The 26,443-nt window shown below is 37.7% G+C and overlaps 1 protein-coding gene across 2 annotated transcripts in view; it reads right to left on the reverse strand.

Annotated features, from left to right (window-relative positions):
- Nucleotides 1-26,443, reverse strand: part of LOC127416391 (E3 SUMO-protein ligase PIAS1-like) — a 73,527-nt gene that overhangs the window by 4,082 nt on the left and 43,002 nt on the right. For both annotated transcript variants that reach the window (XM_051655733.1, XM_051655737.1), the window contains exons 3-11: nucleotides 10,722-10,806; nucleotides 10,506-10,553; nucleotides 10,302-10,392; nucleotides 9,588-9,722; nucleotides 5,058-5,163; nucleotides 4,060-4,133; nucleotides 3,383-3,543; nucleotides 2,503-2,633; nucleotides 169-355 (exon numbers count right to left, since the gene is read on the reverse strand). In XM_051655733.1, the coding sequence (XP_051511693.1) occupies nucleotides 169-355; nucleotides 2,503-2,633; nucleotides 3,383-3,543; nucleotides 4,060-4,133; nucleotides 5,058-5,163; nucleotides 9,588-9,722; nucleotides 10,302-10,392; nucleotides 10,506-10,553; nucleotides 10,722-10,806 (1,018 nt within the window). The remainder of the gene's footprint in view (nucleotides 1-168; nucleotides 356-2,502; nucleotides 2,634-3,382; nucleotides 3,544-4,059; nucleotides 4,134-5,057; nucleotides 5,164-9,587; nucleotides 9,723-10,301; nucleotides 10,393-10,505; nucleotides 10,554-10,721; nucleotides 10,807-26,443) is intronic.

Raw genomic sequence — 26,443 nt, forward strand, 5'->3', positions numbered from 1 at the left:
ACCCTGGTCTAGCGCATGTTTACATAGAAAAAACTATTAAAAAGAGTGCAGAATGATGCAAAAACATATTGGGTCTAAATGACCCCTTAGAGACAAAAGTGCAACTCATGCAGTTGAAAAGGCTTTGACAAATCTGGGCCTAAAGGTTTTACTGTAATCATCATTTACCCTTTATCGATCTGAGGAGAGATGCTGGACAGCGAGGGGCAACTTAGTTTCTGAAGAGGCTCTTCATCCTCCTCATCTTCAGATGAGCTGTCAAGTGTCAAATCGATCACCTCCACATTTTTGCTGCTGCCTCCACTGCTGCCATTTGTTTGAGAGTTCTGCTCCAGCAACACTGTGCGACACCCACCTGATTATACACACACAAGACACAGAAGAACACACTGGTGAACAAAGACACAAGTCCATTACAAAAAAAGCAAAGGAAGTACTGCTGGCCTTATTTGGAACTTAAGGTAACCAAAATGTTTAAATTAGTCGACCTGACACAACAAAGGGCAGCAGAAATAGTAGGTAGTTTTGAAATACATGACTGAGTGCGTAATAAAGCGAGTTGTATAGAAAATTGTTTCAGAGTGTATATGTGGTTTAAATACAGTGGCAAGAAAAAGGAATTAGCTGGTTTTCTGCATTAATTGGTCATAAATCTCATCTTCAAAGTCACAAGTATAGACAAACACAATGTGCTTAAGCTAACAACACACAAACAATTATAATCTTTCATGTCTTTATTGAACACATCCCATTAAACATTCACAATGCTGTGGAAAAAGTAAGTGAACCCTTTTTTAATTTAATAATCGTTCCTCCTTTGGCAGCAATAACCTCAACCAAGCATTTCCGGTAGCTGCGGATTAGACCTGCACAACGTTCAGAAGGAACTTTGAACCATTCTTACAGAACTGCTTCACTTCAGCCATATTCTTAGGATGTCTGGTGTGAACGGCTCTCTTGAGGCCATTCCACTGCATCTCTATTGGGTTAAGGTCTGGGCTCTGACTGGGCCACTCCAAAAGGTGGATTTTCTTTTTTTGAAGCCAATCTGTAGTGGATTTACTTCAATATTTAGGGTCATTCTCCTGCTGCATCACCCAACTTCTACTAAGCTTCAGCTGGCGCACACCCACCCTGACCTGTAGGATATCTTGATAAACTTGGGAATTCATTTTTCCCTCGATTATGGCAAGTAGTCCAGGCCCTGAAGCAGCCCCAAATCATGATGCTCCCTCCACCATACTTCACCGTTAGGATGATGTTTTCATGTTGGAATGTGGTCCCCTTTTTAGGACATACGTAGTTCTGTGTGTTCTTCCCAAACAATTAAATCTTAGTTTCATCAGTCCACAAAACATTTTCCCAGTAGCATTGTGGAGTGTCAAGGTGGCCTTTGTCACACTTGCGCAATGTATTTGTTGGAAAGCAGCGGGTTCCTTCATGGTGTCCTGTCATGGACACCAGGCCTGTTTAATGTTTTCCGCATAGTAGACTCATGAACAAAGATGCTAACTAGTTCCAATGATTCCTTCAAGTCTTTAGCTGTCACTCCAGGGTTCTTTTTTACCTCACTGAGCATTCTGCATTATGCCCTTTGAGTCATCTTGGCTGGACGGCCACTTCTAGGGAGAGTAGCCACAGTACTAAATCGTCTCCATTTATAGACAATTTGTCTAACTGTGAACAGAAGGATATCTAAGCTCTTCGAGATAACTTTGTAACTCTTTCCGGCTTTATGCAATGCAACTATTCTTGATCGTAGGTCTTCTGAGCAAACTCAAAATGTTTGAGTGCTTTTTATAAGTCAAAGTAGCTTTAACCCACACCTACAATCTCGTTTCATTAATTGGATGCCAGGTTTGCCAACATCTGACTCTAATTAGCTTTTGTTGACGTCATTAGCCTAGGGGTTCACGTACTTTTTCCAACCTACACTGTGAATGTTTAAATGATGTATTCAGTATGTACAAGCACAATACAAAAATGTGTGTTATAAGTTAAAACAGATTGTGTTTGTTCATTATTGTAACAAACCAGATTTTAAGACAGATTTATACATAAATGCAGGTAATTCCAAAGGGTTCACACACTTTTTCTTGCCACTGTAAGCATGAATTTGTATCAGCGTGTGAGAATGCAATTCCTCAGCGGGAGATATGTGTGAGTGCTGTCACACACATTGATTTTTCTTTCTGGATTTATTGTTTACCTGCTGTTTGTAATTATGACTGGGATTACTAAACATCACATGTCCTTGAACTACATATGCTTACAATACCACCAAATAGATTTTTTTTAAGAAGAAAAAAGAAAAAAAGAAAATAAATGTGGATTAAAAGAGTGGATTTAACAGAGTGGAAATCTATTACAAACCAAACCTATTAGGGGATTTATGATGCCTTTGACTGATTCTCAGATATGAAGATAGGAATGCAACCAAAAATTCTCCTGCAGCAGTTCCTCTACAATATGAGGAGATGATCATCTGTAAATGACACTTACCATCTATGCCATTGTATGAAGCAGGCACTTCCTGCACTTCCTTTTTTGACCTCATGGGGGCCCAGCTGCCATCCTCTTTGAATTGGATTTCATCACAATCTAAACAGCTGTTCAGAATCTCCATAAACATCCTAAGGAAGGATATGAAAGGGATTGAGAAATTTATGGAAATAGGGAGAAAGGGAAAGAGAGAGGAAGGGAGGGATATTAGAAAGAAGAGAGTTCAGGGATCATCTACTCTATGCATAGTTGGATGCAATTCCATGAAAATGCCAAAACTTATGTGGAAAAAGTGTGAGCTTATATATTGTTCAGGTCTAAATATTACTGCATTTAACATCCATGGTCAAATGTTTTAGTTAATGAAATGGTTTAATTATATATGAGGAATGAACTCCGAAACAAACTAAATATTTTTTGAGAGTGATGAACGGACACAGATTTCTATATCACAGATTATAATATCATCGAATATTATCAATAAATCTTTCTCTGGAAGGCAAAAGAAGGACTGACGAAAATTTAAATCACTTAATTTGTCATAAACTGCCAAGTGCTTAATTTGTAAATAATGAGGCCCCATAATAAAGACTGGTGATGGATCCAGAACAGAAAATAAATGCAAAAAAGGGTGTTTAACACCCCATCGGCAAAAATGTATAAAAAAAAAAAAAAAAAAAAAACTGCATCAGTTATTCATATTGGTTATATTTATGTCATCGCATTACATAATAAATACAATAAGTCAGGCTCACATTTATACTGTATGAGATAACTTTACAATATATTATATATACACAACGGAGCACAAAATTGCACGGGAGCATCATCTTGTTCTGTTCTGTAATTATATACATGTACTGTATTGTGTTATGCATACCCGTCAATGATGAGGTGTTCATAGGGTGCTTTCTTGTCACAGACAGGACACACCCATGTGGGCTTCTTTTCGTTCATTTGGATGTAGAGCGTAGCATCGAAACACTGCAGGTGCGAACACGTCAACGCCCGACACGGAATCATCAGCCGCATCTTTCCCAGCTGCGTAATACATGCAACAGCACATACAATCATGGAGGAATCCACGTACATGCAAACAGAGATGTGCACGCAAAGACATGCACACGGTTGACAATAAAGGGATTCACAAGCAGACAGAGATGCGGAACACATCCCGAATGGAAAAAATGAAGTGGGTTTGGAAACCGACCAGGGAACGAAAAGGAACAGGAGGAGAAACTTGAACAACACATATAAAATCATGGCAATATTCAACTGACATTAAACAGCAGGATTTCTTTAGACAGATAGATTTATGATGTGTAAGCAACATTGCAATATATTAAACTCCCTGAATCTGAATCGGTTTCAAATAAAAAAATAACATAACGGTTTGGAAACATAAGAAATCAAAATAATGTATTTTAAATCTTTAATTCTTGCAAGGTTTTTGTAAGGTCACAGGCTTAAACTAACATGTCTATACATGCAAAAACATAAATGACAGGATGTATGTGTTTATGTTTGACTGAGTGATCTGAAAAATAAGGTGCTTACCGGACATAATAATGAAACTCTAAGACTGGTGGTTGCGATTTCACTGTCAGGGTCTGCTGTTAACTTTTCCTTTACTGCAGGACATGAGCAAAAGCACACATGTAACAGCACAAAGATATTCAGAGATCTTTACAACTACACTGCTATTCAAAAAAGTATGTAGAGGTGTATGTAGAATCTGGTCTACATTATATTCACATACTGTATATTCAAGGCATGTGTTATCAACAGACAAACACAATATTCCCCCCCAAAAATAAAAAATAAATAAATATTACTGACCATGCACTGACATGACACTACAAAATAAAAACCAACCATAAGAGAACATCAGCATCTTCCTAAAAAACTAAGAATTATCTGTTTCTCAAAATAATGAGAATAAATGTTAGTGTGGCTATGCCGAAGAATTTGGTTTAGCTGCCTCAGGCTGGTATGCTGTTAGCCTGTTTACAACAGGGGCGATGGGGCATTCTTTCAGCATTAGCAAGCCTCTTTAGACAGTTAACAGGTTGTTGGATAAAGTCTGAAAGTATCATGGAAAGTCTGAGGGGCATGCTGGAACAATCTGTACAAAGTAAATCTGTTGAATCTCTGTCAGTGATTAGTAAGATCAAACCTAGAACAAGTCTGTTCTATCACATTATGTACTGAAATACAAGCTACAAAAACCTTACTAATTCTGTTAAGAATAGGACAGTCCATACCTATTTAAGCACTACTTAGTCTTAATAGGTTTAAGGAAATGATTATTGATTGAAGTCCATTAAGCAAGGTTTTTAGTGGATTCATTTTTTTTTTATTATTATTATTATTTTTATAAAGCCACAACATTGTTTTTCTTTGCCTTGAGGAAGGGAAAAAAGACAGTCCTAGTTTTGTTTGAATTGATAATACAAAAGGTCTCCATAAAAATACACATTAATCAGGACAGCCATCTTTTGGTTAGACATAAGAAAAATCAATTAACCAGTTCTATGGATAGCTTGTATGCTTACTGAGTGCTCGAGAGTGATCTGGGTTTCTGATGCCTTTGGCCCGTAGTCTCTGCAGCAGCACTGTAGACGAAAGCTGCTTGACCAGGTACACAGCCATAGAGTAACTCTGAGAATACAAATACTAGACATTACTAAAGAAGACACATTCATATTCCATAGTCCAATCCAAGCAACATCAAATAATATACTCATTAAACAGTATGCAATGTACACATTTTGCAATTCAACATTCGGTGCATTCAAGAAAATTCAAAAGACACTTCTGTGAACAGTTGACTCACAACTCTTTTTATTCTTTCACAATTGTTTCATTGTCTTTCATCTCTGTTCCAGGCTGCACATTTCAGAGCAATCTTGAAACAAATGTTACTTTCTCTCTAGGACGAATTTCTTATTTGGTTGTATTCTTCATTTGTTAGTCGCTTTGAATAAAAGTAATGGACTACTTGCACAACTGCTTCCACGTTGTATGTAGTGCGACTTAAGAGGCAGTCACACTACACTTTGCACTTCATTTACTCCCATTCAAACGCATCCGAAAGTGGGAGACTGGAAACGTAAACTCATGCAAAGAAATTTCAAGCTTGGTGAACTCAGAACCGCAAATGTGCACGACGAGAGGATGCTTTACCAATAGAAGATCGAAACGTCACACACTGACCTCTTGGCTCAATTCAAAGAATAAATATTTTAAAGCTGTGTGTTTTATTGTTGTAGGAAAGTGAGTATCATTATTTATTTGTTACGTATAATTTACTTAACCAGATGCCCTCCCGCGTGACATCATGTCCTGGTCTGTTGCGTTGTACGAAAAACATTTGCATGATCAAAGCCAAGTGTGACCGCCCCTTTAAGCGTATCCGGTTACAGCGTTCAGTGCACCTACATGCAGATATTTATTCATGGGAAGGCAGATTATATCTACTTTTTAGGGCTTACAGTTGATTAAAACAATAAACCATGTTTTTGCCATTAACGTGAGTGATCTCAAATTTGCTATTTGCTGAAATTTACCTCTAAATATATATCTTTTCCTTTCCAAATGTAGCTACATTTAGCTCCTGAACAATACATGAAACATATATAAACTGCAGCAGTATGGCCATCTCATTAACGCATGTTTCATTCATTGATGATATTTAATTCCTGTTGAGCTTCAATGATAAATTCCACCATACAACGATTGCAAATGACTTTACAGTTAGGTTACACTTCCCAGATTGATTGATTTATAAAAACATTAGCCATTCCCTTACTCTGACCAGGCTTTAAAAACCACGGAATGAAGCTGTTTAAATGTCAAATTGAATAAATACATTAACTGTGCTAAAATATATAATGGCACTACACATATTTAATCAATTTTAACATTTAGCAATAAACTTATCAATGAAACAATGACAAAAAATAAAGATTAAAGAGCACCTATTATGCTTTTTAAACGTGCCTAATTTTGTTTTAAAGGTGTCATACAATAGATTTACATGCATCCAAGGTCAAAAAACACTTTATTTTGCTCATAATTTAAATTGCAGCATTACCTTTTTTTCCCCAGTGTCAAAATCGACTCCTTCAATGATCCGTTCTAAAGGATTTATTCTAAACTCCTCCTTTCAGAGAGCCTACTCTGCTCTGATTGGTCAGATGTCCCAGTCTGTTGTGATTGGTCTACCGCTTAGTGAAGTGTTTGAGGGCGGGTCAAAGCTGTTCGCGAGCAGCCAATGAAGACCAGAGGTGGGTTTTTGTTACCAAATTACGTAGGTTAGTACAGGAAGTAAGTCTGGAATTACTAATGACTCGTTTCAGGTGTTCAGAATCGGTTCTTTCTTTTGGGAGTCAATAACTCCATTTGTCGTACACTTTGATTTTTGAAACTTTGCAGACTATTTTACATTCACAAACAGCTATATAACACACTACATGAAAGGTAATATTTGAAAAACCATAATAGGTGCTCTTTAAAACATACATTTAATAAAAATGGGGTGATGCATGCGTTCATGAGGTCTCTCTTTCCTCCCTCACACATGGAGCATCGCAGTGTTTGAAGCGTGTAGTTGTTTCATTCAAAGAGCGCTGTTGCATTTACTAGTCTCCTTCAACCTGCAAAACTGTCATTTGCAATTCAAGCCTATCTGTGGTTAAATGTCTGCTACAGACCTCCACGTGAGGAGAAACGGTGAAATGCACTTGGGAGTGTTTACCAGCCATTGCTTTCTCAGATCGGCCTGAGCTAAATTAAAACTTTAAAAACTGTTCTTTCTCAGAATTTTGAAGATGCTTTACACTGAAATTTTACTAATATTTCTTCTCCTGTCTCTGAAAATGTCTGGACCTTAAAATCTTCACCCGAACACTCATTTTGAGTGGAGTTTTGTGAACTAGGCAACTACAGCACATTGTAAACACATACAACCGGAAACTAACAAGCCGGACTATTTCAAAGCACGTTATATGGCTCAGTTCAAGTAGTCCAATATTTTGGTTCTGTGAAGCATCCTGCGGAGTTGTACTTCAAGGCATTTTTATATATTTTCAAGTCAGTTGTTACATCATGGCTTCATCAGGCCCATATGAACAGGTTCTAAAATAAAAAGCCCAGGAGCTTCAGTGAGGAGGTTTAACTCATATAATTCTCTCACGTTTCCTGGGCAAGAGTGAAAAATTTAAAGAATCTACCACTGAGAGTGCCAGGATTGCTTTTTGCTTGCTGAGGCATGTCATAAGACTTGAAATGACATCATTCTTGTGGGTGAATTTTATATGCAGGTGCAGTGATGTTTTATGAGTAAGAAGGTAAGTTAGTTCATAAGACATATGGCAGATGTAGAATAAGTAATGAACTCCTGTCTGCCTATTTTTTAATATGCATTCAATGCTAATGGACAAACCATTCATCCATCACAAATGCATTACTGCACATATCAAAGGTAAATGAGTTTTCATAAAGATGTTTGACTCTTTTTCACTATTTCTTATAAAGAATGAATCTGCAGGAAAACGTATGTAGCACAAAACAGAGCAGACTAGGTTTAAACTACTGAATTGCCAGTTCTTATTGATCAATATATGATCTTTTTATTGAACAGTTATCAAAATTGTTCCTCTTTCTGAACTATGGCTATCCCTTAAATCTTTAGTTTCAGCTGAATATATGCTAGGGGTTGCACAGACTAGTCAACTACAAATAACATAGTCGACACCGTCAGCCTGAAGTCGACTAGTCGCTCACAATGTGATCATTTAAGGCGCAGTGGCTCAAATGTAGACGGTGATGTTCTTTTAGACTTGCAATAAAATACACACGCAATATACACTCAGAACTAGTTTCTGTTTACTATTTCACTCTGCTCAATAACACAACGCATCAACTTATCAAGAAAAACGTACACATTCTCTGTACCTGTATTGCACATGTACATTGCAATGTTCATAACATTCCAAATGCAACTCTAATAAAGATGACACAAATGCCACAGTAACCTGCAATATATGCCAATTGGCTGCAAATTGGCCTTCAAATATTACCCATATACTAGTGTTATGCTGACCTGGATGCTGTTCGCTCCTCAAAGAACACGATTTGCAGACAGTTAGAAAAGCGCTTTAAGCTGGAGTCTTATGACCTGACAGAATACATCCTGACTGTCAACTTTGTGTGTTGGGACATCTGACTTGGATGTTGTTTGCTCCTTCAAGAACACAATTCGAAGACAGTTTAGAAAAGCGCTTCAAGTTTGAGTCCACCGATATGGCGGAATGCATCCCGTTGTCGCTTGAATGCTAGATCCTGTGGCCACTCGTATCCATCTAAGCAAGTGGATGCAAAAAGATGGGGAACTGCCTTAAGCTACAGGTAGTCCAGGCTAAGCTAAATATTTTAAGACACTTATATTCACTTTTAGCTATGTTACAGCTTGAAGTATGCCTACCTATTGTGGCACACTTATAATTACAAGGTGATTATGAGGAGATAACGTTATGGTTGATGTTTATTTCATCCAATCCATTCACATAAAAAGAAAAACGCTCAGAGGGTCACTCATAATTTTCACAACTACTTTGTGCATTTCTATGGCAAGTTCTAGGACCCCAGGCACAGTCTAGCTGGCTGTGTAATGCCTGACAGTTGATTTTTTGTAAATACATATAATTAGCTAAAATATCATTACATTGTAGGGAACGTAAATATATCTGTTGTGTATTGTAGTATTGTACGGGTAAGGGAGTAAGGGGAGTGCGGAGGTTTGGGGGTAGAATGACGTCACGACTAGTCGTATTCGACTCTACTAATGGATGTGATTAGTCGACTATTAAAAATCAGTAGTCATGCAACTCCTAAGATATGTTATCCCTCACTTTGTTGCTTAGAGAAAATATAGAAATACTATCTAAATGTTGAACTTTCACATAATTTCCATAATAAATAAATAAAAACACTATACATACCAAAATCCTTCATGATAACCTTGCATTTCACACCTGAATTCTCAAACATCATCAATGCACTGAAATTAAATATTATCCTACCCGTCCAATTTCCGAGGTCCAGGACACTACAATGGTGTTGGGGACTGTTGTGGACAGTCTGACCAGTGAGGTAATGTTGATAGGTCTGCTGGGCCTCTTTGGTTCCACGCCATTTTTGGTAGGAGGGAGATATCCCTGACAAGAAACAAAAACAAGTCAGGGAGGGACATTTGTACCAAAAAATTACTACCAAGTTTAAAATATTTAACAAACATATGAAAAAAAAAAAAAAAAAAACTTTGTTTAAAGGTCCAAGCAAGTCATATCATAAAATAAGAAATATGATATTTAACTAAGAAGTCAACAGAATGAATGATTGCATCATTCTTAAAAAAAAAAAAAAAAAAGAGAGAGAGAAGCTTTTCCACCATCAGGCGGAACTGCTAAAGCTGCTGAATTTTTTCGCTCTGGGCTCGTTGACAAGGTTACAGTTTTTGTTTCATCTGTGCTGCTTAAAAAAAGGATTAGAATGGAATGACAGGTCAAGTGACCATTAGTTAGCTGCCACTTCACTAAAGGTGTTCCACCAGCTTGGTTCTCTGCCCTGAGTGCAGTTAGCTAACCGTGCTGAGAAATCCGGGCTACTGGAGCCGTTACTCACCGGGCTCAGAACCATTCGGCCCCATGGTGGACAAGTAGATAAAGTCAAATAGATCAATACTGTACGTCTCAGTTAAGAGTGATATTTAGATGGAAAATGGACTGTTTGCTTACTGGGAGATTACATGGTTTCCCGTTGACTTTAACACAGAGATTAGGGGGAAAGTGGTCCTGCTGAGGGCAGCTCGTCTCTGATAGACAAAACCTGGAAAAGTGCATATTTACAATATAAAAATAGCAAATCAGTGCTCTGGAGCCCTTCAGCTGTCTATGATACTTATAACAAAGTTTCACTTTATAAGAATATAAATATCTTACCGTAACTGTACTTGCACTGTAAAGTCACATTTGGTCCCTGATATGTCCCTGTAAAGACAGAAAGTCACAACAAACTTTATTATTTATCATTTAAGACAATAAATGAGCTTGACTCCCAAGCATACAAGCAATGTTTTATGGGAACCTCTCTTCTTATTTTGTGCATTTGCTTTGCTCATCTTTCCTGGTGAATATATTATGAATAAACTGACTTACATTGAGCTGCTGACTTGTTGGACCTGCTGTGGCGTCAATGCAAATGCAAAACACGTTTCCTGAAACCTCTGGCTGTTATCTGAAGCTGCGGTGACACAAATAAAAAGATTTATGAGAAAAAAAATAACTACACTGAAATAAGCTTAATGTAAATTTACAAAACAGAACTTGTTATTGCCCATAAATAGTGTTTTCTGTGAACAATACCCCAAAATATTACTATATTATTAATATTACATCCAACAGCAGTACATAATGAATGCAAGAGAGAGACCTTATTGCTTTTACTGAACACTAACATCTTGGATTACAGGTTCTCATTCTTAACTTTGTGACACTTTCTAATTGATGCCCCTTTCCAGGGAAAACTTAACTCATGACTTTTTTGCATACTTATCCTTGCTTAATACAGTTCCTATGAAGATGATTGTCCTATTAATCTGATCTGCAGAGTATTTATTTCCTCCCTACTGAATAATTTTCACATATCTGTGTGACCTTCCCAAGTGGACAGTGGATGACAGAAAAAAATCCAGTTTGTCAAAAGTAATGTGGTGATCATAAATGATTATTGCTTATCATCTTACGTCTTATCAGACTAGGAGGTTCCTGAGAGAACTGCCTTCCCTGAGTCTCCAGGACAAGCTAATCATATTATGTGACATATGCACATTCAAGCAAAGGAGAACAAACACACACAACATGGATCCACTCTCACTTGCTACTCTTGTCGCTAAAGCTCTCATCTAGAGAAATCTTTCCATTAATGGGACCTAAACTAATCTCTGTCACACACACAGCCACACACAACAGAGCCATGTATCTTGACACCACTCATTTAAATGTCTCAGAGGTTCAGCTTTACATGCCATGTTAAATGAACATAAACCACTAACACACACTCACACCCCATTTGCCTTCTGCTCAGTAGGACTTCATGTACTTTAATCATGCCAAATGGCATGATTATCAGTTATAACTCTGACTTAAAAAAAAGACAAATACAGGGACTGACATTAAGCTTTTCCAGGTACTTGTCATTTGAACTGATGGTTTACTTGTCCGAAAGCTTAAGTCACATGTCCATAAACTATTTTTGTCAATACAGCTTCAATACTTTAAATTTATTAGCAAAATGGAATGAGGCATCATATAATGAGACATCATATAGTGATTCCGAAATCATGCATGATTCATACTACATGACTTCTAAGATTACTATTGATTTTGATATAGTGTTTTTACACTTAGGTTATCTTATAGTTAAAAAAAATACACAAAACACAAAGTTAATATAATATATATTAATTAATATTTAATATATATCTCTCCTCATTTCATCACTTTCACATGGCATTGCAAGGCTTGTTAAACCCCTTGAGTCTAAATTCATTTGATAGAAGGAAGAGCTTGTAGATGTGCAGTCATCTTGCATACATTTACTTTATATTTGGAATTATAATAATATGAAAATAAAGTGAACTTGGAGTGCCCAGTGTGAGCTAAAAGAATACAAACTAAAAGGAAAACTAATCACAGCCTCCCTTTTATTGTTTACGATTAACGCATTTGCTCTGGTGTGAACCACTGCAAAAAGTGTGCACATCTCATCTAACGTTTGCCGCTGTCAAGCAATCAGGGCACGTCTTCTGCCGACTATGAATGAAATCATTTGCCACTATCAGCAATCAAGATTCGAGCATGCGTTATACTTTTTCCAGTGATTGTGATTCCTTTTTAAACACATTAATACCATCTAGTTTTAAAAGGTCTGTATCAAACGCATTATTTCTGTGCAATGTTTAAAGTGTGAAGCCACTATTACACAATCTACGACAATCACATACGACTGTCGTATTTCTACCCCTAATGGCAGTCGTGATGAACTTTCCAGAGGAAATGTTTCAATGCATCCAAAGCTCAAATTGGATAAGAAAATTCCACATCTGCAGATGGTCGGAACCTCATGCAGTCCAAATGCAACTCTGCATTAAAAATGACTGACTTCCAGTCTATCGTCTGTTGGATGCAGTAAAAAGCCTGCATAAAGACGGCTTCAGTTGTCCGATTGGACAACCTTACTTGGCGTTTCAGTTTTCAGTTTTTTGTTTGTGGCTTTCCCGGACAACCATTTATGTTTAGTCCTGAAATAGATGCAAAGCTAGACATGGTATATGGTTTTGAAAGCTTTATGGTAGTAATGTTCATATGACAATCCTAAACTATGAAGGGGAATGTGTGGGTAGGGTTTTACAATTAGCAGGTGGTGTCATGTTGTTTTGATGATGGTTGCCATGTGCATCTTCAATAACAGAACAAAATGTCTTAATTTCATTCTTCTTTGTGAACCTCTTGTTTTTGCACTCTGAGTTGTTGCAATTTTACTTTCTTGACACTTGCTGCATGCTTTCACTCTCTCAACTGCTTTCATTTTCTTTCACCTTTCTTTTACATGTGCAATACATCTTCCTGATGACAGGTCTATAGACTTTCCTCTATTTCATCTCTAAATATATGTGTGTGCTTGGTGCCTCATCGTTATGAAGCTGACTACTTTCCATTTAACTATGAACACTGACCAGGGCTGGGCTGATGAAAGGCTAAACAGGTGCCCCAATGCATCCACCTACCCGCTTTTACTTGCTGTACATTCCTCAGTCCCTTTCTTTCCTGCTTTGCTTATATTCAGTCTGTCTCTTGTTCTCTCCTGTGCCTTCATCAAATCTCTCCTTTTCCTTAACATAAAACAGCAAGGGTGCAATTAGACCTGGAGAATCGACTCGACGACACATAATTAGCCTGATCACTACTCTCACAAACAACAAAGGGGATGTAAGTGACATGAAAGAAAGAGAGAGAGAGTGAGAGAAAGGAAAGAATGATTTCATAATGGAGAGAAACAAAGGGAGACTGACAGGGAGAGGCAGACAGGGTATAACAGAGAGATAGAGACAAGGAATGAGACAGGGAAAGGGAGGGAGAGAGAGAGAGAGAGAGAGAAAGCACAATCTCCCTCCCCTGTGTCCATTCTAAAAATAGCACTACAGTCTTTATCATCTGATTTGCTTCAACACTTGGATGCAAAGGGGACATGAAGGCCTGAGTGTTTCGGTTTATTTCTGACTAGCTACTAATCTCCCTTTTAATCTCAATGCACCTAATTAACAGAGACACAAATTCTTCTATGTAATCGGGTATAGAGGTTTCTGTCAGATTATAAAAACGTGTGATTATCTAAAGGTTATAATAGTTTTGAATTTTAATTGAGTTTTTATTTCTATTTCATTTTTAATTTTTCACTCCAATTTTGTTTAGTTTTAGTTTTGTTTGTTAGTTAATTAATAGTTTTAGTTTCGTTTTTCAGTACATTTAGTTTTTATTTTAGTTATAGTATTTATATTAAGGGATATTGGAGAATGGAGGAAACAGGTATTTGTGTAATGTGGGTCGTATACTGAGGCTGGACTCCCCTATGTCCGATTTATAAATAATATTATTGCGGGGAGCCTCCAAGTAGGATTTAGCTTAGGACCCCCACATGTTTAGAAACGGCCCAGCTGAAAGTACACTTATGCAATCAACTCGATTCTCCGGGACAGAAATGTAAACTGTGCTGGGTAGGGAAGGAGGCTATTGTCATACTGTATGATAGTTATATAACTTTAGTACGGTAGTCAAAGAAAAGCCTCCATCTCCATAATTTACAGCAAGGGTGCTCACACTTCCATGGAATGAGATCTACTTTTTCATGTTATTGTAGCAAGGTCTACCTTGCACAATGTATATACGTTGTCACAATACCAAAATGTCTGTTGTTGTTAGTGAAATTTTTCAATTCTTGATACCAGCTTATAACAACAAATAACAACACTATTTTGTTATGCAAGAATTGTACTCAAATAATTATTCAAGATTATTAAACAGTCAGTAATAAAAGTACAATACCAACATTTCTGTAGTTTATAGTGAAACTTGAGAATTATTGATACCAACTTATCACAACAAATAATAACATTAACTAATTTGTTATGGAAGAATTTCACTCAAGTAATTATTCAAGACTACTAACAGTCAGTAGTAAAATAACAATACAGAAATGAATAGAAATAATTAAAACAAAATTAAGAAAACAGTGCTTTTGTTAACAGCTTTTAATGTGTTTAACTGTAGTATCTAGTATTCAAGTAAACATTCAGAATGAAATGCTACATAGAGCCTAATTACTACAGGTCTCCACTGTATAATGTATACTACATTAATACTTTTTAAAGCTAATAAAGTTATCCAGCCAAGAGTAGTGAGTGGTTTTCTCGTTTTCTTGTTATTATTGTTTAATTAATATTAACAACACACTAGACAGCGGCAGGTCTGTTAGTCTGATACTTTGATACAAATCTGCCTTTTCCCCTCGTTTACGTTCCCTTTAAAGATCACACTCTGAGTTACATGAATAACTCACCAAGATGGGCATTTTGGTGGAATTTTGAAATGTATTTAATAGTTCAGGTGCATATCTGCATTATGAGCATTCTCGGAGCACGCACGCATGCAAGCGCACAAAATGCCGCCTGTCAATCAAAGCGCGCAGCTATTCCTAGATCAACAGAATTATAAACATTTTCAACAGCAGAATAAGAAATCTGTAATAAGGCCTTGGCTTTATCACAAATTTCAAGGTTATTTTTTCGTTACTGACATTCAGGATACTTTTCTCTAATACTTGCCCCTTCAAAAACCTTTCCTGGACAAGCGTTAATGTCGAGCCGTTCTGAACTTCAAACCAAACTCTTTACCAGTTCCAAATTAAATGTTAAACAAATCACAGATTGACAGGGTAAAACAGAATATGGATTAGATCCTTCATTGTGTTGACTGTTGAGATAAGTTTTTCACTTCGAAAGGCTGAGTCATGATTATGGATAGACTGAGTTAAGTTATAGTTATCCTGACATACTGTGGCTACAGATCTAACAGTGCAGACTCCAAATTTCTGGGGAAAGCAACAGTTGTAAACATCTTTTGATATTGCAGAAAGTTAACACACATCATCCATGTTGATTTTTGAGTTGAGTCATAGAAATTAATATTTTACAGTGGTGAAAATGAAATCTTTGTCTCAGCTTATATCTTCAGAATGGCTGACAAGTGCTAAGCCATTCCTATTGACACGGAGCTCTGTGTAGGGCATCAATTTGACCAGCACCAGCCCAGCTTCTCCGCATAAAGATATTTTATGTCTCCTCTTCCAGCCAGTGGTCATTGAAACGGCACTCTGGCATGCAAGCAGGAGATGCAGGTATAATTTCTTTGGCGGCAATCTACCACAGTGGAGACGTGGGCTGTGTCTCGTTTGGAAGGCTGCGTCCTCCGGAGGTTGCATTTGTTGGCCGCATACGTCATTGAGGCTGTCTCGTTTCAGAAAAGCGAGTAGGACACTTTGAATGCAGCCTTCAAATGCAACCTTTCACGGGAATTCGGAGGATGCATGAGGTGTATCCTTCGTGGGCACTCGCAACACACAATTCTTTGCTTCAACAGAAATGTAAAAAAAAATGATGCCAATTTGCCCGTAAATATGACTTTCAAACACAAGTAATGTTAATTCCCAAGTTGAAGTACCTCAGTAGATGGGTGCAGAGTATATAATATGTATAATTATATTAATATATAATTAAAATAAAGTATTAGACTAAAAGTACACCTGTAAAATCTATTTTCTTTTCTCTTTACATCATTATAACTCCTAAAATGTACCTCATGCATTCCCTTCTAAAGAGACTTTGTTCACTTCTCACTCAAAACGCTCACGCTTGTTAAAGAGTGGCGTGCTGTCATAGCAACCATGTTACGTTCCGTTTCTCCAGCGAAGGCCGTCTCGTTTAAACGAGGCTTGTTTAAAGGAGAACACTCGGTATACTGCAGCCTTCAAAGGACACGTGCTACCTAGCATGCAGCCTTCGAAACGAGACACAGCTGTGCAGTACTTCAGCATGTGTGCAACATCAAAGCAAGATGCGGAGCGACGCACGTGCACTCCCATGCTCACGAAACACCACAAACATAACTGTATAATATCTATTTCAAATTCGAAATTATTTTAAATCTTTTACAACATTCAACAACATAAGGAAAAATCAAGCATTTTCAAGGAATATATTCAAAATTCAAGCATTTTTCAAACCTTGAAAACCTAACTGTGAAATTTCCCCATTCGGGAAATTCTTTTGGTGGACTTCAGATGGCAAAGTAATTTCTCAACGTGAATTTCGTGTGGAGTTCAAGTTTGGTAAACTTGACATGTGAATTTGCAGTGTTGACCAATAGGAATCTGCTTGGTTTGGCAGTGACCTCTGTGTGGGCAGTGCTTCGTAAATGAATACACTGAATATTCGCAATGAATGAGGAAATCATTTTAGCCGTGATTTCTTTGGAACTTCACTCTCCAAGAGTTTAAAGTGTAGCATAAAAAAGAGCTGTTAGTTTTTGTGGGTTTTACGATCGCTTAACATCCACCTGCAGAATTTCGCCTTGCAGAGTTAAATGTGCCCAAGTCTTAAGGCAGAAATTGCATTTCTACAGTCGATATATTGAGCACTGCAATGCCTCGATCAAAAAGGCGATTGGCTCTTTACCTAAAAGGTGGGACTGCAGCTGCCACACGCCCCATCTCCTCTTCTTATAATGTCTTTAAATGATGTGCCTCCTTAGACTAGAAATTGTAGGTCTCTCTTTGTTGGTCATAACACACATTACCAAGTCACTTCCTTTGCATGTAGCTCTTAACATCTTCAATACTATTTAACCCATTAAAACATTCTGCCCACTTATGAAACAGTACATGCATGTTGCATTCTTAATTCATGGAGTGGGAAATTGTTTGGCTCGTAACTGAGGGATACACACAGCACTGCTACTTTTGTGTGGGAGTACATTCATTCTGGCTCTGAGTGAGCAGCAGCAAGACATCTAATTAATAAAAGGCATCCTTTATTTATAAAAAATTGCCTCTAAATGCCCCTATATGCCAGCATACCAGAGAGTGATTGAGATAATGACTAATGTATGAATAGTGCATCGATTGCTCCAATGAGAGCAGAATAATGATGAACATGACGATAATGTAATTATGAAAAATTAAATAACTTCTTTCTGTGATGTAAGAGGAGAGGAGGGAAATGCTCTGTCACAACATTCAGGGGTAAATGTGCATTAAATCCTGTACACAAGATAACAACTGGACCATGGAGGGCCATAGAATTAAAATAATTTTGATGTCTGATTTAAGATCATACCAGCGGTTTGTCAATGGTTTGGTACACTCTTATCAAATCAATATGGTAATGTGGAGGTGGGTATGGTGAGAAAACAGATGGAGAGATACAGGTAGAGTAAAAAATAAGGGAAGACAATGAGTTTTTAATACGTCATCTTGGACTTAAACTGGCACCTAGATGTGTGGATGCAGTGTCATTAAAATGCAATAGTTTTAAGTTATCAATGCCATTGTTGAAATTCACTATTCACTGTCAGCCATGATTAATTTAATCCATGAGTGAAAATACCCAATAACAGGGTGGTTACTAATGGCACTTTTCCATTGCACATTACGGTTCGACTCGACTCTGCTTGCTTTACTTTTCTGAGCTTGCTTTTCCACTGCAGTTTAGTGCAGCCTCAACGTGGGTGGGATTATAGGCTGATTGTTATAGTTGCGCCGCCTCTTCGCGTCGCCCCATCCAGCTCTCGTTGGATCCTCTCCTCGGCTACTAACAAGAGGAACGTCTGCACCTCGTTTATTGACCACGGTGTGGTTTTGCGCACAGCCATTTCTTTTTACAATTCGAAAGTCACGGGAACAAATGATACTGCTATCGCTGTTGCTAACTTTAAAACTAGCAGGTTGATGTCCCGTGTCGCAAATCCAGTGACGCTGGTAGTGACTATTCTCTCTGACCAATCAGTGATCTGCAGGTTTTTAACATCACATTTAGTATCGGCTCGGCTCGCTTGGAACCTCGACCGAGGTGGTACTAAAAAGTACCAGGTACCAGGTACTATCCACAGTGGAAAACCCCAAAAAAGTGAGCAGAGTCGAGTCGAACCATACCGTACAGTGGAAAAGCCCCATAAGATTAAGCTAGTAGTGTTCGCCTTGTCATGTGATTCTAACATGACAGCCCACATGAGGGAAACCTCTCCATGTAGAGCTGGGTGATTTTTTTTCGATAAATTTGAATTTACGTATTTGACACAATTGTTTTATTTTTATTTTTTTTTTATTGTGGAATCAAGGTTTTGCATAAAATATTAGCAGACGCTGTAGTTGGATACACTGTCAATCCACCAATGGCTGAATGTAAAATAAACAAATAAAACAAATGTTTACAGCACTTGGCTTGATGCCACCCTCAATCTGATATGCTGAACATGTGTGGAAATATGTGTGGCTGTGCGCTCCAGCGTAACATAGGTTAACAACAAGGAGACCGATATAAAAGCCGGTAATATTTCCAGTACAATTGTACAGTGTGACTGTAGGTAGACTTTGTCCATCATGCATGTTTACACCAGCTTAATCAAACAATAACTATGTTCTTTGTAAGTTTTGTAAGTCATGAAGCACTAAGCTACATTTTCTGAGAGGTCAACAGAAATGTATGTGTTTATAATAGTGTTAGAACATACTTGATAGATATGGGCACTTCATATCAAATCATATAATGGATAGGCTATAAATGGGAAGATCATCCACATCGACTTTTACCATGATGATTCAGATAGATCGCTAATTATTGCTTTGTTCTGTGATGTGTTTCAAACGTACTCCATTTATAGCCAACATTTAGGAAGCGAAGCGATCATTTTGACAAACTCTGCTCAGCATGTACCGCTAGATGGTGCCGCGTGCTCACAGCACTGACTGACCTCATTATTTTAAACTGAGCTTTTTGCTTATTGCTTTTTCATCTACACTGACAAACACCTGGACTCTATCTGCAGGTGTTTATGGTTATACATAAAAACTGATATACTAAAAATACTTTCTAGATAAACATGACTATTTCAAGATATTGATTTCTAGACAACTTTCTAGATGGACTTGATTTAGATAAAAATAATTCCATAAATTGGCTTTGATGTATTTTGTAGTTTTCTTATTTTATACTATTATTTCTGAGAATCAGTGTCATTTTAAATAAAGTATATTTTAATTTATTTAATTTTTACACTGTTTACAATTTTCTGTGTGTTGTACTTTTTTTGTGCATTTCTGTTACAAACCTTTGTTTTCTACAGTGAAAAAAAAAAAAAAAACCTACATTTTTCTAACCAGGTTGCCTTGCATTCTAAAAAGGAATGTGTTATTTGAATCATGCTGGGAGTTACTTTTTTGAAAAATACCTTAAAATGTAGGAAAATCTAATCGGAAATTGTCCTTAAGTTTGAAAAAAATCGAGATTTAATTTTTTGCCATATCGCTCAGCCCTATCTCCATGTAGAATAAAAATGCTTTTATAAGGTTACTGATATGACTAAGGTCTTCATTATATCTGAGAGGTTATAATTTTATGCATATGTTTTAAAATTACAATTAATTTTTTAGAACTTTTTAAATGAGTTAAAACTTACTGAGTGCACATTAATCATAACCATTAGGGTCTGCTGTGACCCTACAACTTTGTCAGGGTATGTTTAAGCATCATTAATAAACAAAACAAAGGCATGTTCCATAGATACAGCATTACTAAAAAAAAAAAAAAAACAACTAGACGAAAGAATACACTGTACAGTTGTACACATAAAAAACAAGAGCACAACTGTTAAAATGTAATCAGAATTGTAATCTACAATTCAATAAATATGTCACTGATGTTATTAAATTATAACTCAAATATGTACACAGCTGATCAAATACTATGCTGAAGGTGTAGGCTCATTTAGTTAGTGCTTACTGACTAACCACATATCTGACTCGCCTGCATATCAATTCAAAATAGCTAAATTACACTTTAAACTTCATCATAAAGCAATGCTGGTGGATTGCTCTTTTTAAAAGCCCATTTGCTTTGGCATAACAGTCATGTGACCACTTGCAATCCATTTGTCAATCCAAAATGTCTCTTTTAATATCCTTTCTGTTCTTCATAGTCAGTTGTTGATTAAAAACAAAAAAAGGAAACATTTTATTCTAATCACACATAGCGTGGATGCGTAAAAAATTAAAAATGGGGGGGGGGGGGTGGGGTCACGTGACGCCATGCAAGAAGCAGACGTGTGAGTGACGAGCTCTGCGCACTTTGCTAAATTTTTTATTATTTTCATGTTATAATCTGGTGAAATTCAATACACCCAGTTACACATTTGCTCTTTGAGGCAAAACATGGCAAAGTAGTCAAAATCCTCAGGCTCTGGAGACATTAAAAGACACTTACGTGTTCAGGATGACGCGGCGGGAGAGGTGATCCAGCGTCAGTTGTCCAACATCTCGCTGTAATACATCGATCGATTACGGCGATGGAAATAAAATTCTTTGAGTTAGTTACAAGAGTGACTGATGTTGAGAGACGAATCGATTGTCTGGAGTCTTCGGAGAGGGAATTAACCGCTAATCTGCCCGCGACCAAAGTTGATTTGGAACATCTCCTTCAAAAGCTTGAAGATCTTGAAAATAGAAGCCACAGGAATAACGTTCGAATTGTTGGAATTCCTGAGCATGAGGAGGGAAGAGATATGGTGAAATTCCTGGACGAGCTTTTCCCGAGTCTGCTCGAAATAACAGTCCATAAACTGGAAATCGAGCGAGCTCAGAGTCCCAGCTCACAGATTTGCTGAGGGAGACAGGCCCCGATCGATTCTGGCCAAATTTCTGAGATCATCCGATAAAGATCTTGTGTTGCGCCAGGCGAGGAGCAAAGGGAAGCTTTCTTGGAAGAATTACAATATTTTCTTGTTCCCGGACTTTGCGAGTACGACAAGAGAGAAACACGATCGGTTCAAGTAATGTAAGAAACTCTTACATCAGCGAAAGATCACTTTTGCTCTGATGTTTCCGGCCAAATTGAGAACAGAAACAAAGGACAGTCGCAAAGTATTTACATGTCCCAATCAGGCAATGTCTTTTATAGAATCAATGGGTGAGTAAACCATTGGGTGTTTCTCATGTGAGTGGGTCAACTCGCTGTATTTACTCTGGCTTTTGAGGAAGATGGGCGTCATTTTGGTTTCTTTTCTTCTTTTTGCGTTGGCTCTGCCGAGCGGCTGGAGTTTGTTTTGTGAATAACACTTTTCCTTAAAGAAACTTTTGCATTGAAGAAAGATTACATTTGCATTGAAGTTCCCGGCCAGTTTGAGAGTGGACACTATGGATGACTGCAAAATATCTACATGCTCACACAAAGGATGTCTTTTATAAAGTTGACAGATTGTGTAAGCCATGGTATATACTTTTATGTGGCCTCCGAGTGAATTGACTCGACCATCCGGGGAACCGGGATGCCGGTTTTGTTTCTTTTTGTATTGGTTCCGCCTAGTGGATGAAGCTTGTTCTATTGAATAACACTCCTTTGGAACAGCTGTGGATTAATCTGTTCGTTCTTCGTGCTTATTCCTCCTGCTGGATGTAGTTTGTTTTGAGTTTTTTTACGAGACATTGGAATGATTACGTCATCCGTTGAACTCATAAAAGCTGGCTCACTGAACATATCTGAACGGTTTTATATCAGCTGGAATTTGTTTTGTGGAAGATCACACCTTTGAGACAGTTCTGTGAATTAATCTACATGTTCTTTGTGTTCATTCTTCCCATTGACTGGGGTTTATTTCGCAAAGTATTTTCTGTTGTGTAATTTTGCCTCAAAAATTTGTGAGGCAAAATTGAGCAATCCGATGGCAAAGTTGTCATGGGGGCTCGTGGGCGTTCATGGACCTTTTGAGTATAGAGGGATTGACGCCGGTTGGCGCTTTCGTGCGCGGGGTTAATGCGCACGTTTTTCTTTTTTCTGTTTGTTTTGTTCGGGGGGAAGTTTGGGGTTTGATTGTTTCACTAATGGGGAATGTGGTCTGTATAATTTTGTTTTTGACACACATTTTTTTTTTCTTTCTACTATATCAAAATGTCATATGTTAATATGAGTGTACTATCTCTCTCCACATGGAATGTGAATGGGTTGGGGCATCCCATAAAAAGAAGGAAGGTTATTACTTTTCTTAAACGTAAGAAATATGATATAGTGTTTGTTCAAGAAACACATCTTTCCCCGCAGGAAGCTGAAAAATTTGGGAAGATATGGGGTGGACATGTTTTCTTTAGTGCTGGCTCAAGTAAGAGCAAGGGAGTCATTATATTGATTAATAAATATCTACAATTCAAATGTCTCAAACAGACTAAAGATAAATTAGGGAGAGTCATTATTGTTTTAGCTGAAATTCAAGGGCAAAGGTTCACTCTGGCTAATATTTACGCACCTAACGCTGATGATCAGGGCTTTTTTTATAGATCTTGAAGGGATGTTGCAAGCCGCTGGCACCCCTCATGATATAATATTGGGAGGAGACTTTAATCTTTTGATGATCACAGTGAAGCAAAAGTGTGTAAACCCCCTAGAGCAACCTTGATGCTTCACAGGATGTGTAAAAATCTTGGTCTTACAGATATTTGGAGACTTTTGAACCGATCTAGTAGGGACTATACATTTTTTTTCATCAGTCCATAGGATTTATTCTAGAATAGATTATATATATATATATACAGTGGTGTGAAAAAGTGTTTGCTCCCTTCCTGATTTCTTATTTTTTTGCATGTTTGTCACACTTAAATGTTTCAGATCATCAAACAAGTTTAAATATTAGTCAAAGATAACACAAGTAAACACAAAATGCAGTTTTTAAATGAAGGTTGTTATTATTAAGGGAAAACAAAATCCAAACCTACATGGCCCTGTGTGAAAAAGTGATTGCCCCCTAAACCTAATAACTGGTTGGGCCACCCTTAGCAGCAACAACTGCAATCAAGTGTTTGCGATAACTTGCAATGAGTCTTTTACAGCGCTGTGGAGGAATTTTGGCCCACTCATCTTTGCAGAATTGTTGTAATTCAGCCACATTGGAGGGTTTTCGAGCATGAACTGCCTTTTTAAGGTCATGCCACAGCATCTCAATAGGATTCAGGTCAGGACTTTGACTAGGCCACTCCAAAGTCTTCATTTTGTTTTTCTTCAGCCATTCAGAGGTGGACTTGCTGGTGTGTTTTGGATCATTGTCCTGCTGCAGAACCCAAGTTCGCTTCAGCTTGAGGTCAAGAACAGATGGCCGGACATTCTCCTTCAGGATTTTTTGTGAGACAGCAGAATTCATGGTTCCATTTATCACAGCAAGTCTTCCAGGTCCTGAAGCAGCAAAACAGCCCCAGACCATCACACTACCACCACCATATTTTACTGTTGGTATGATGTTCTTTTTCTGAAATGCGGTGTTACTTTTACACCAGATGTAATGGGACACACACCTTCCAAAAAGTTCCACTTTTGTCTCATCAGTCCACAGAGTATTTTCCCAAAAGTCTTGGGGATCATCAAGATGTTTTCTGGCAAAAATGAGACGAGCCTTAATGTTCTTTTTGCTCAGCAGTGGCTTTCGTCTTGGAACTCTGCCATGCAGGCCATTTTTGCCCAGTCTCTTTCTTATGGTGGAGTCATGAACACTGACCTTAACTGAGGCAAGTGAGGCCTGCAGTTCTTTGGATGTTGTTGTGGGGTCTTTTGTGACCTCTTGGATGAGTCGTCGCTGCGCTCTTGGGGTAATTTTGGTCGGCCGGCCACTCCTGGGAAGGTTCACCACTGTTCCATGTTTTCGCCATTTGTGGATAATGGCACTCACTGTGGTTCTCTGGAGTCCCAAAGCTTTAGAAATGGCTTTATAACCTTTTCCAGACTGATAGATCTCAATTACTTTCTTTCTCATTTGTTCCTGAATTTCTTTGGATCTCAGCATGATGTCTAGCTTTTGAAGATCTTTTGGTCTACTTCACTTTGTCAGGCAGGTCCTATTTAAGTGATTTCTTGATTGAGAACAGGTGTGGCAGTAATCAGGCCTGGGTGTGGCTAGAGAAATTGAACTCAGGTGTGATAAACCACAGTTAAGTTATGTTTTAACAGGTGGGGCAAACACTTTTTCACACAGGGCCATGTAGGTTTGGATTTTGTTTTCCCTTAATAATAACAACCTTCATTTAAAAACTGCATTTTGTGTTTACTTGTGTTATCTTTGACTAATATTTAAACTTGTTTGATGATCTGAAACATTTAAGTGTGACAAACATGCAAAAAAAATAAGAAATCAGGAAGGGGGCAAACACTTTTTCACACCACTGTATATATATATATATATATATATATATATATATATATATATATATATATATAGATACATACAAATCCCTCATTTCATCTGTTGTTGATTGCTCAATTGGAAATATCTTAGTCTCAGATCATGCCCTGGTGAGTTTAGAAGTGTTGCCATATACAGAGAAAAAGAAATCACATAGTTGGTGCCTTAATGTGTCCCTTTTGCAAAATCCTGATTTACAACAAATGTTAAAGACTGAAATCAATGTTTATATGGAGACCAACTGGTCCTCAGTATCCTCTGTGGGTGTGGCTTGGGAGGCACTTAAGGCGGTTCTTAGGGGTCGGATCATACAATATGCCTCATTCACCAAAACAATTCAAAGCACGAGAACTCGTGGAGTTGGAAGGAAATATTAAAAGTGCCGAGGCAGAGCTGAAGCGCCGTATGTCATCTGATGGCCTCAGAGAATTGACCCGATTGAAATATAGATATAATGCTATTTTGTTGCGGAAAGTGGAGTTTTGGTTATTCAGGGCAAGACAGTCATACTTTGAGTTGGGTGACAAAGCAGGAAAACATTTGGCTAGATATATAAAGCAGAGAGTGTCTTTTTCTACCTTTCCCTCTGTGAAATCTGCTGGTGTTGAAATATTTACCTCGGCCTTTGATATTAATAATGCTTTTAAAGAATTCTACTTTGATTCTACTTAGTTCCACGTCTTCGTCTACTGATGAAGATATTAGGAACTTTGTGGAACCATTAGAACTTCCTAAACTGACGACTGAGCAAATAAATTCTCTTGATTCTGAGATAACCTTGGATGATCTGGTAATTAAGGCCTTGCCTACAGGCAAAGCTCCGGGGCCTGACGGCTTTCCCTCTGAGTTTTTCAAATCTTATGCTACAGAACTGGCTCCACTTTTGTTAGAAGTTTATACAGAATCATTAAAGAATGGAAAGCTTCCGCCAACCATTACACAAGCCCGGATCAGTCTGATTCTTAAAAAGGACAAAGATCCAAGCGAGTGTAAAAGTTACAGCCCAATTTCCCTGATCCATTTAGATATAAATATTTTGTCAGAAATTCTGGCTAATCGATTAAGTAAAGTTATGACATCACTTATACATATAGATCAGGTGGGGTTTATTCGAGGCCGTAGCTCTTCTGATAACATTAGGCGTCTCATCAATATCATGTGGTCAGTAGCGATTGATCAGTCTCCGGTCGCTGCCATCTCACTTGATGCCGAAAAGGCGTTTGATATGGTAGAATGGGATTATTTTTTTTTAAGATTTTGGAAATGTATTTTGGGTTTGGGAGTACATTTATTGGTTGGAGTAAGTTAATTTATAGACACCCTGTAGCAGCGGTACA

The sequence above is a fragment of the Myxocyprinus asiaticus genome, chromosome 2, assembly GCF_019703515.2.
Source record: "Myxocyprinus asiaticus isolate MX2 ecotype Aquarium Trade chromosome 2, UBuf_Myxa_2, whole genome shotgun sequence".
NCBI lineage: Eukaryota > Metazoa > Chordata > Actinopteri > Cypriniformes > Catostomidae > Myxocyprinus > Myxocyprinus asiaticus.